General features: G+C 40.8%; 1 protein-coding gene across 1 annotated transcript in view; it reads right to left on the bottom strand.

Annotated features, from left to right (window-relative positions):
• Positions 1–555: 555 nt before the first annotated feature.
• SUCLG2 (succinate-CoA ligase GDP-forming subunit beta) overlaps positions 556–12062 on the bottom strand; it is a 338383-nt gene continuing 326876 nt past the window's right edge. Inside the window, exon 11 of the mRNA XM_043976600.1 lies at positions 556–1658. Coding sequence (XP_043832535.1) covers positions 1543–1658 — 116 coding nt within the window. The 3' untranslated portion in view covers positions 556–1542. The remainder of the gene's footprint in view (positions 1659–12062) is intronic.

Raw genomic sequence — 12062 nt, 5'->3', positions numbered from 1 at the left:
GTAAATTATTCAAACCATGATTCCTCATTTATAAAATGAGAAGGTTGGAATAAATGACCTCTAAGGTACCTCCAGATTCTAGGATGTTGAGTAGCCAAGAGCAACTGAGGTACTATGAGGTTAAAGGTAGAATGACAGGTCCAAGGTCACAGTGGGAGCTGTATTGGCTCTCTGGTTTACATATGATGCCATTCTCTAGGACAGTGGGATTAAACTCAAATAGAAATGGGGCCAATAATCTGTACATAAGGATTCCTGCAGGCCACAGATTGACTGAGTTTTGAATTGTAATGCTATCTATAATTTTTGTATTTTTATTTATTTTGTTAAATATTTGCAAATTACATGTAAATCTGCTGTGGGTCATATTTGGCCTGGAGGTTCTGTATTTGACACCTCTGTTTGAGAGTGATAGTTGACCAAAATAATCATTTGGATATGGGGACCTCTCATTTCTTTTCTTTTCCATATGGGTTCTGGATGAGGTCAGTACTTTGATGATAACGTTATCAAATAGTGAAATGTATAAATATGAAATTCATGCACTCAGGCTTGTAATATTCTCAGAACAAAGGCTTTTATTTATATTTGGAAATACATAAAACATTTTTACCAAAATTTCAACTATTCAACAATTCAAATCCCTCTCCCACATAAATGGACAGAACTATGAGAAAAGGCACACCCTTTGCATCTCTTCTTTATTTCATTGGAATTTGATAGTATTTGTAAATTACACATACAAACTGACATCATCTATTGCCCAGTCACTCTTAGAAAGCAATTAAGAAAAAGATTTTTCACCAGAATCAGACATCATCATTTTTCATATAAAAACTGGGTGACCTTTAAGGCTTTAGGTTTTCTTGATAGTATGAGGTATATAGCGCAATTCTTGTTAAGGCAAATTAATACACTCACTACATGTGTAATTTCAGTGTGATTTTTTTTCCTGTGGGAAAAATCAAGAATGAAAATATCTTTGAGTATATGACATATGGAAATGACCAATCTTGTTTTTTTTAATCCCTCTAAAATGGAAGGGAGGTGAATTTGTAAATCTTAGTCATGCCCTTTTGTTAATAAGCATGACTGAGATTTCTACCCTAAGTAGGACCATATTGGAATGTGATGAGGAAAGATTCTAAAGTCAGTGAGTTTTATTTATTTTACTGGACTAATTATCTCTGAAATGAGTTTGGACCAAATCCAAATTCTTCACATCTCCCATCTTTCTCCATATGGATGGCTCCCCACTAGTCAGTGAGATACTGCTCACTTCTTGGGAGATGAAGGAGAAAGAGAATGTAGCTCATTATTTCAAAGGAAAATTCTATGTAAAATGAAAAGTATTTAAGCTGCCAGAATTTTCTTTCCAAAAAAAAGTATTAAAGATTTATAAACATTGATTATTTCCTTCCTGCCCTTTTTCCTGATGATGCACATTCAATAATACTCCAAACCATTTTCTCCAGCTCAATGAAGTGGGTCACTTTTTTTGTGACTGCCATTTCTTTTCTTCAAGGGATCAGGAGAAAGGCATCACTTTGTTGCAACACAGGCCACAGCCTTCTTGGCGGCATCTTCCAAGTTACTGGCAGAAGTAATGGGAAGGCCACTGTTATTTAAGATATTCTGAGCTTCTTGAACATTGGTCCCTAGAAAAGAGAAAGATAAACCTTAGTAACATATCTGCTAGAGTATATATCTTTCCATCACTAAAGAACTACAAGGCTTTAGGTGATTAATTTAATCTCTTTTAGCTTTAGAGTTTGTTTGTTTTTTTAAATAGAGCAGTCACATGGCTTGGTGGATAGAATGCTGTATTCAGTCAGAAAGGCTTGGATTTCAATCCTGTCTCAAACCCTTGGGCCAGTTAATGATTTCTCTAAGTCTCAGTTTCCTCATCTGTAAAATGAACATCACAGTACCTAGCTCACAGGGCAGTTGTGAGGTTCACATAAAACAGTGTATGTGAAGTGCTTTGTATACGTTATGGTGCTATAGATCAAGTATTATTTTTATTATCTACAAAATAATAGACTTGGAATTGATGATCGCACAAGTCACCTCCCACATCAATATCTTATGATTCTCTTGTCAGTATTCCATTGCTACTATCTAGACAACAGAACCAAAATGTCTTGATCTAAAGAATAACATTCAGTTTTGGGTCAGTGGGATCCAGGCAGAGCTATCTGAAAATATCCAGAAGATCATCTCTTTATCTGTATACGATAGAGACATGAGATATTTTTTCTCTTTCACTGGAGAAAGATGAAATGTTTTTAAAAATATTGGCGGTTACATAGTCACATTATTGGACAACTGGAGTAGTAAAGGCCTGGATGTCTGGATGTGATGCTTCCTTCTTGTATAGTTAGTTTGAATGCTAGATCTTACTAAAGATTTATTCCAAACCAAGTTTGAGTATTAAAAATGTAATTCCTGATTAAAGTGGTTCAAAGACAATAGGAATACAAGCATAGGATGGCTTGCTTGAGTTTTAGATGCTGCACAAATAAGGTGGCATGTAGGAAAATTTGCTAATAATTCTCTGTTGGCCCAGAGTGCCCACCAATAGGAGCAGTGACATCATCATCATAATCATTATGAAAGAAGGGAGGGAAGGAAGGAAAGAAGTTTAGAAAGAAAGAAAAAGAAAGGGAGAGAGGGAGGAAGGGAGGGAGGAAAGAAGGAAGGAAGGGAAGAAGGATGTGAGGAAGAAATGAGAAAGAAAGAGAGAGAAAGAGAAAGAAAGAAAGGAAGGAAGAAAGAAAGAAAGAAAGAAGGGAAGGAGATAAGGAAAGAAGGAAGAAAAGGAAGGAAGGAAGGAAGGAAGGAAGGAAGGAAGGAAGGAAGGAAGGAAGGAAGGAAGGAAGGAAGGAAGGAAGGAAGGAAGGAAGGAAGGAAGGAAGGAAGGAAGAAAAGAGAAATAGTATTCTTTGGTCTGTATTCGAACGACATCAATTCAATTTTCCTTGGACCCTGGGCCCATTGGGCATGGACCTCAGGCTTAGAACCCCTGGATTATAGCATTATTGACTGAATGATGTAAGGAACTTTCAAGTTCACCTAGAACAACTTTCTCGTTTTACATTTGACAATACTAAAATCAGAAATGTTGAGTCGCTTTTAATACAAGTTTTCACTTTAAGTGGAATAATGTAGGCAATATCATGGGTCTGCAATCCTTCCTGGGTGGGGAGAGAGAGAGAGAGAGAGAGAGAGAGAGAGAGAGAGAGAGAGAGAGAGAGAGAGAGAGAGAGAGAGAGAGTGTGTGTGTGTGTGTGTGTGTGTGTGTGTGTATGGATTGATCCCACACACATGGATCCTGCCCTTTTGGTGACAGTTATTGTTAAGGGTCTGCTGCAGCTGGGTCTTTCTACCTAGAAGCTCGAAAATGCTGCTGTTCTCCCCTGATGCTGGTACAGTCTTTGAGCTAATGTTGTGGGTTCCTATTACCCACAGCTGGGCTATATTGCCTGAAGTCACGCATCAGTGCCCCCACACTGAATAATGTGCAAATTGGTTTTGCATTCTTGTTTAATGAGTAATATTGTCCAAGAAGGATATGATAGAACTTTGGAGTCCAGTGAAATATCCAATCTAACTCATCACATCATTGGATTTTATCTAGTTAACCAGAGGAAGCCCATTTGTAGACAAACACTTCAAAACTAGGCAATAAAGCCCTCAGACACATTTTTAAAAGGTTGTAAATGAAAAGAGACGCTTCAGGGAAGAGTATTTCACACTGTCAAAAATCATACAAATGGCAAAGGCTTGGTTAAATGAGATCAGATTAATTAAAAGAGATGACCAATTGTCACTCCTATCCCCTGGGCCTCAGTTCATTAATGTGGCAGAGCAGGAGGGGGTGGGGGGCATCTTCTGAATTTCTGTGGAATGGTGCTCACCTCCATTACTGTTTACAGGGAGGTTAGCACCTTCTGGAAGCACCAGGGTGAAGGCAGGACAATCCGTGCATCCTCAGAAGAGCAGTGTGTATTTTGATTCATTATGCTTTGGTCAACTGATCCATTCAGGAGTGGTGCAGTTATAGGGCCCCCCTCCCCCTTTTTTTCTTAGATATGCTACTAAAGACTGCCTCCATTGACAGAACGGTTAGCAACCCCCCCCCCACTTTCACTAATGCATCTTATTACAATGCCTGTGGTCTAACAGAAACAAATAATTAGCATCAGAAAAGATACGAAGTTGGTCGTTTAGTTTGGCTTTCTTTTGCCCCTTTCCTCATAGTGGACCTTAGCTGGAGTTCTCAACTATTCTCAAACTTGTCCTGAGAGGAAATCACCCAAGTGCTGATTTGACAGCCTTTCTCTTCACAATTGGCAGCTAACTTCACAGTGGAAAGTAGATTGGATATGGAGTTAAAGGTCCTGATTTCAAATCCTGACCCTTCTACTTTTTCACCTGGGTGATCTGAGCAAGTAACATGACCTCTCTGGGGCTCATCTTCCTCCTCCTAATGGGGCCGGTTGGGCTGGATAAACTCTGAGGTTCCTTCTGGCTCTAATCCCAGAATCCTATAATGCACACTTATAATGCACGCTCAGTCCTTCTCTACCCACACATTAATTACTAGGTTTAGCATTGATTGTGTAATTGTTGAACCGTCATCCTGCTGTCTTTGTGTCATTTAGGTCTTTCCGCCGGAGTACGGGCCATATTAACTCAGGTGAGGGATCCTGTTTGCTTACCTGCACCTGAACAGGACCAGGAGCTTTTGGGACACAGACACACCTATTGATAAATGCATAACATAAAGACTTCCTGTAAAAACTGGTAAATATTGTTTTTAAATTCTGACCCAGATTATGAGATAGACAGATACACACTCTGCTCAGGGTATTTGGAGGCAGATCACCCTTTACCCAGAGTGATTTAGGTCAAGTTTGATGTGAAGGCTTCCATTTTGTCAACCTCCTGTCCAATGCCTGATATGTGGCCAGACTCCTCACTGTGTGGTGCAAAGGGATGAATACTGAGTTTGTAGTGAGATGACCTGGGTAAGAGCCCAGCTCATGTTTATTACCTCTGGCAAATGACTTCCTATCTCTGGGCTTCAGTTGCCTTATCTGTAAAATAAGGGCCTGTCTGGGGTTCCTTCCAGTTCTTTTTAGTGGTGGGAACTGTATTTGATCAGATCTTTGCCTTCCCACTTGAATCCTAATTCGCCATTGCCCTTTACCACCTGTGTGATATGGTCTAGCCACTTAATGCCTTTGGGTTTCATAGACCTGGTTAGTGACCATGGAGTGCAACCTCTTCATTCTACCGCTGAAGAAACTGAGGCTGAGAGAGGGAAGTAACAGGGACAAGATTTGAACTCAGGTATTCCTGACTCCAAATCAAGCATGGCATGCATTCCACTACTTGGAATCTTATCATCCTAAGTCTCTTCACCTTTGTAATAAGCCTTCCTTTCCTCATCTCTAAGACAGCCAATGTGGTATGGGTAATTGCAAGATGAAGACTTTTGTAACTGAAAAAGTACTCTGAAGATATGAATCATTACCATTCAAGGGCATTCCTTTCAGTTTTAATTCCATGAATAGAAGGAGGGGACTTGATCCCAAAGCCTCTATTTTTTAAGGGATCAGAAAAAAACAAAACAAAAAAATCCCAGAAATCCTAAAACCAGCCTAAAAGGCTCCTGTCATACTGGAAGCTCCTTGGATTTTCCTGTGATTATCTGAGCCTGTCTTTAGGGGAGTGGCAGCTGTTCGAAAAGGCTGCCAGCATCTGTCTTTTGCCACCCATGCTGCACAGGGCCTACATGTTTGAAAGGGGAAATGCCATGGGCAGGCTGGGCTGATTGTCCAGCTTCTGTTGAAAACAGAGCTCTGGTCTTTAAACAATACCAGGGGTCTCCTCTTCCCAAGGCTGCCTATCCCTAGCCCCCACCCAAATATTCATTTTACTACCATGTCAAAGTGTTTAATTGCTTCATAATTCTGGGACCTGCTAAAATGAATTCTAATTCCATGTGCAGTTTTAGTCTAATTACCCCCTTAATTAGTGAGGAGGCAGCGGGCATGGTCTGAGCCCAGTGACTTTCTGGGAGATTTACAACTTTGGCTTTGCTTCTGTTAGACAACTGTGAGAAGAAATATTACAAAGCTTGCATGGCGGCAACATGACAAGATGAAGGTATGAATTCCTCCATAAATGAGATCATTTTTGGAGTTTGCCTGCCTTTCCAGCTTCAGCAGTGCTCCTCTGGGGGACTCTGGGTTCTTTTCTTCTAGAGTAGCTACAAGGGAGTCAGAATGGCAAAGATGATCCCCGACTCTTCTCCTTGCTGAATAACTCACAAGATTTACAAAGTACTTTTCTCACAACTACCATCAAAAAGTCTAGGGCAAAGAGTGGGCATGACAGACCTCTAAGGTCCCTTTTAGCTCTAAATCTGCAATCCTGTTTTAAGGATTATTATCTTCATTTTACAGATGAGGACACTGAGGCTCATAAAGGTTAAGTGACTTGTCCCTAATTCTGCAGCTTGTAAGAGGAATATTTTTTTTGTTTCCATAAGATTTTTAGTCCCAATTTTTTCCCCTCCCTCCCTTCCCTGCCCCCTCTCCCAGACAGAAAGCAATTTGATATAGGCTATATATGTACAATCATATCAAACATATTTCTGCATTAGTCATGTTGTGAAAGAAGAATTAGAACACAAGGGAAAAACCTCAATAAAAAAAAAAACACTAAAAAGTAGAAACAGTAAGGTTCAATCTGCATTCAGAATCCACAGTTCTTTTTTCTGGATGTGGAGATCATTTTCTACCATGAGTTTTTTTGAATTGTCTTGAACCATTGCACCCTGAAGAAGAGCCAAGTCCATCACAGTTGATCATCATACAATATTGCTGTTACTGTGTACAGTGTTCTCCTGGTTCTGCTTACTTCACTCAGCATCAGTTGACTTAAGTCTTTCCAGGTTTTTCTGAAATCTGCCCGCTCATTATTTCTTCTTTTTCTTTCTTTCTTTCTCTTTTTATTTGTGAGGCAATTGGGGTTAAGTGACTTGCCCAGGGTCACACAGCTAGTAAGTGTTGAGTGTCTGAGGTCAGATTTGAACTCAGGTCCTCCTGAATCCAGGGCTGGTGCTCTATCCACTGCGCCACCTAGCTGCCCCTTGCTCATTATTTCTTACAGCACAATAGTATTCTATTACATTCATATACCACAACTTGTTTAGCCATTTCCCAATTTATGAGCATTCCCTCGATTTCCAATTCTTTGCCACCACAAAGAGAGCTGCTAGAAATATTTTTGTATATGTGGGTTTTTTTCCCTTTTCTATGATCTCTTTGGGATATAGACTTAGTAGTGGCATTACTGGGTCAAAGGGTATGCACAGTCCCATAGCCCTTTGAGCATTGTTTCAAATTGCTCGCCAGAATGGTTGGATCAGCTCACAACTCTACCAACAATGCATTAGCATTCCACTTTTTTAGTAAAAGGAATATTTAAGAGGCAGCATGTTGTGCTAGAATAAGAGGACCTAGGTTCAAATCCTAGTTCCACCTGTGTGACTTTCCATAAGTCATTTAAAATCCCAGTGCTTCAGTTTCCTCAAGTACAAAATGATGGGATCACCTAGATGGCCTAAGGTCCATCCATCATCCAACTATTAGACTGCAGGTAGCTTCCCTGGCTCTAGTATGTTATTGTCACCCCCCTCTCTGAAGTGGACTGTTTGATGAACACCTGAAAGGATAATGGGAAGGAAGAATGAGTGAGGGGTCAAGGCGAAAGTGGTGGGAAAGAGAAATAGCAGCTACTACAGTCAGTTTGGTGGAGAAGAAAGAGACCCAGGATGCTTTGGTCAAATGTTTGTTTGCTTGGCAAGGAAAAGTATCATGAACTGGGTGTTTAAAGTGAGTTCCTTCAATAACCAGCAGGTTGTGTCTTCCCCCTTTTCTGGTAGATCTGAGTAGAAATCAGTCATCAACAGCTGCTTGAACCTCCAACATGGAATTCAGGGCTCCAAAGAGAGTGTTTATGCATACATAGACAATTACAAAGGAAATTCATCTCCTTCCCATTTCTAAATGATGCTGCCAACACATTCTAATATTTATTAAATGTTGTCTTGCCTCTTAATGAGGCAACATGAGGACATGCTTAATATGCACCTGTATAGTGAATGGCTAATCTTCAGTGGGGTGAGATGGGAGGGGGTTTCCGGTGTTCCCTCCTATCAGATGACTCACAGGGGCAGTCCCTTGGGTGGCTTTCTAACCATTTTATATATGCTAATGGATTTGGAATCAAAGGGAAACAGATTTCCAAATGAAATCACACCCTCATGCCAGAGAAAATTAAATAAAAAAGAAAGATTTCTCCTACCCCTGACTTCTAGTGATAGAAAGATTTACCACTAACCTCCTACCACTGGGTGGTGTCAGAGAACTGTAAACAGAGATCCACCATTAATTTCTTAATGTAATCTGATTTTAACTCTCATTAATCTCAGCTAGAAAGATGAAAGTGGAAACAATCATGGGGTTCTCTTTTATGAGGGGCTAGGCTTGTGCAGAGGGGATGTGGAGACTCTGAGAAAGCTAGGAAGCTAGGGTTGAGAAAAAAAAAATTAAAGCTAACCTTGAAGAGCTTCCCATTAGGGTATCTTCTTTTTGGATAAATGTGTTTAATATGTAATTTACTTTTAAAGAATTAAAAATAATTTTATTTGTAGGGAAACCTGCTGTTTGAGATGCAGCCACTTGAAAGCCTCTGTCAAGTTGCTGTTATACACTCCTGTGGCCCATTCAAAAGTTTGTTTATCTTTGAATAGTTTTCATGGGAGGCAGCTTGTGAGAATTCAGCATATAAACAAGGAGGCCAGATTTGGAATCAGAAGACCAGAGTTCGAATTCCAGTTCGGCCACCTACAACCTCTGTTATTTGTATTACTTTAGGCAAGGCATTTTTATCTCAAGGGGCCTCAGTTTCCTCATTTGTAAAATGAAGAGGATGGACTATATCCAGGCTTTCTAATCTGGGCTATGTAGAACCCTAATGGATAAGTGTGTCAAGGGGGCATGGGGTAATAAATAACTATATTTTATTTCTTATGTGTCTATGCATGACAACTTTTAGGAAATATTTCCTTTTCATATTGCCTAGGGATTATAGAAAAATTTACTAAAAGCCAAGGGGCACAGCCAATGAGAAAGGTTGGGAATTATTCATGGAATAAATACTCTTGAAAGTCTCTCAGCTCAAAGCATTTGTAATTCTGTGACCCCATCTGATTCTTTAGTTGATCAAAAAGGAAGAGACACTCCCTGGGACTAGGATAGATAGACTTTAACTGGTTAATGTCACTTGTCCAAGTCCCACTTTTTTCCTATGGAGTGTGTAAGTCAGCCAGGTTGTTTGCAGGGTTTGAGACTAGCTGCCTTCTACACGTATGTAGAAAGCTTTGGGTGTGGTGACTGGGCCAGGGAAGCTGGGCCTCGCTTCATTCCATTCTTGAGTTCTTATCCCTACATTTTGATGCTGTCAGTGCCCAGCCTTTGGTGGGAGCTAAGCTTCTGGGGTGACACCTTCGTACCTTGCCCTACTCTCTCCAGTGTAGAAGTCTTTCCAAAAAGGTGAATTTGTTGAGGGCCCTGAGAGCTACAGGAAGAAATTGTGATGACAAACCTGATCATCGCTACCAGGTATAATAGCAATTGGATTTTACATCTCCCACTCCTCCCCATTCCCATCCCAGTTCACAGAACAGCATGGCGATCATTTACTCACTGGTGCCTGGCTGCTAGCTTCAAGACAGGTATGAGGAACCCGAGCCAGGAAGGAACAAAATGATTATAAAGAAAAGTACCCTGGGGGCAGCTAGATGGTGCTGCAGTGGATAAAGCACCAGCCCTGGATTCAGGAGAACCTGAGTTCAAATCCGGCCTCAGACACTTACTAGCTGTGTGACCCTGGGCAAGTCACTTAATCTTCATTGCCCCACCCCCCAAAAAATACCTTGGCAAAAAAGATAGACAGTTGGTCTTGGAGTCTGCAGAGAGGTGATCCCTGGCCTTGAATTTGGAATACTGGGATTTGAATCCTGACTCTCTCAATTTATATCTGTGTGGCTTCACTTACCCTCATTGCACCTCAGTTTCCTTCTCTGTTAAATGACTGAATTCAAGTAGGTGACCACTGAAATGCCTTTGAAGCCTAAATATGTGCTTTTGAGTCAGGAAGACCCGGGCACAAATCTCTCTTCAGATTCTTCCTAGAAATCTGACTTAAAGCAAGTCTCTTATCCTCTGAGATTTAGTTTCCTCATCTTGGAATAATAATAGCATCTATCTTACAGGGTTGTTAGGAGGCTTAAATGGGATTTTATATACATACATATTTCTTTTCAAACCTCGAAGTGATATAGCTTTATCTCAATATCTATTATCTCCTCTCCTCTCTTCCCTCCCTCCCTCTCTCTTGCTCTCTCTCTCTGCGCCCCTTTTTATATTTATTAAATTAAAATTAAATGTGATTTATATCACAGATTTTGGGGTTTCCAAAAGTGGAACAGATAGACTGAGGAGGTAGTGGATTCTTTGTCATCAGACACCTTCAAGTGGTTGCTGGATAAGCACTTGTTAAGAATCTCATAGAAAGGATTCTCCATCAGCTTGAAATAAATGACCTCAGAAGTTACGCCTAACTCTGAGATTTGGTGATTCTTGCTCATGTTCTTTGCCTATATGCAAATGAAAAGTGCAGCATTAAAGGAGCATGATTGACCAAAGGAAAGTATCAGAGGGTCAGAGGACCACAGGGTTGCAGCTGGAAGGGATCTTTGAGGATATCTGTTGCAACCCCCAATTTTACAGATGAGGAAACTGCAGTGCATCCAGGTTAAGTGACTTGTCCACTGTCATAAAGGTAGGAAGTGGCCAATCTAGGATTCATTTCTGAACAATGTAAAAAGTTCAATTCAATACAGATTCTGGCATAATTTTGAAGAATGGAACATGCTCTGCCATAATGCATGAGGAAAACATTGACTTTGAGGGCATTTTCCCATCCAAAGGTCTACTAACACAATGTTGGCACATAGTAGACTTTTAATGATTTCTTTCTTTCTTTCTTTTTAAAAAATGATTTCTTATTGATTGGTTACTAATATAACATGATAAGAATCCAAGCAAAAGAAACTGATTGAATCCAATGTTTCCCTTTTGATGTTAGAAATTACAGCGTGGGAAGAGGGAGGAGAGAGACCAGCACGGAATGCTAGCAATTACAACGAGGAAAGTGAGGAAACCCAAAGAAAGGAACAACTTTCAGTTAGTACTGAGAATCCTCTTTCAGGGGGAGTTGTTCCTTTCTTCTGCCTCCTCATTTTCCAAAGTATAAGAAGGCCAGGATCATGGGAACGTTTGCCTGCATGTGCGGGAAGGAGGGAAGCAAGGGGGAGATGGGCCAATAGTGAAGAAAATGCTACAGGACAAACCCGGCTGGGGGCAGGAGCCATGAGATGCCGCCACAAAGAAGGAAACAGAGAAGCCACGGCACAGAGTCCAGCTCCCCCTGGGAGCAAAATCCCCTCTGACATCCATGACAGGCTGAAAGAGCAGGGCTGGGCGAAGAGATGCTCTGACAGTAGAAGTGAAGGAATTCTCATCTTTGAGGAGGTGGGGGAAAGAGAGAGAGAGAGAAAGAGAGAGAGAGAGAGAGAGAGAGAGAGAGAGAGAGAGAGAGAGAGAGAGAGAGAGAGAGAGAGAGAGAGAAAGATACAGAGACACAGAGAGACAGAAAGACAGAGACAGACAGAGAGAGAGACAGGGACAAAGAAAGAGATAGAGAGAGGCAGAGAGGAACAGAGACAGAGATAGAGACAGAGACAGAGAGAGAGAAACAGAGAGAGAGAGACAGAGACAGAGAGAGACAGGGACAAAGAAAGAGATAGAGAGAGGCAGAGAGGAACAGAGACAGAGATAGAGACAGAGACAGACAGAGAGAAACAGAGAGAGAGAGACAGAGACAGAGAGAGAGACAGGGACAGAGAAAGAGAAACAGAG

This window comes from Dromiciops gliroides, chromosome 1 (assembly GCF_019393635.1).
Source record: "Dromiciops gliroides isolate mDroGli1 chromosome 1, mDroGli1.pri, whole genome shotgun sequence".
In the NCBI taxonomy this organism is placed as follows: domain Eukaryota; kingdom Metazoa; phylum Chordata; class Mammalia; order Microbiotheria; family Microbiotheriidae; genus Dromiciops; species Dromiciops gliroides.
This window is presented reverse-complemented; position numbering and strand designations above follow the sequence as displayed.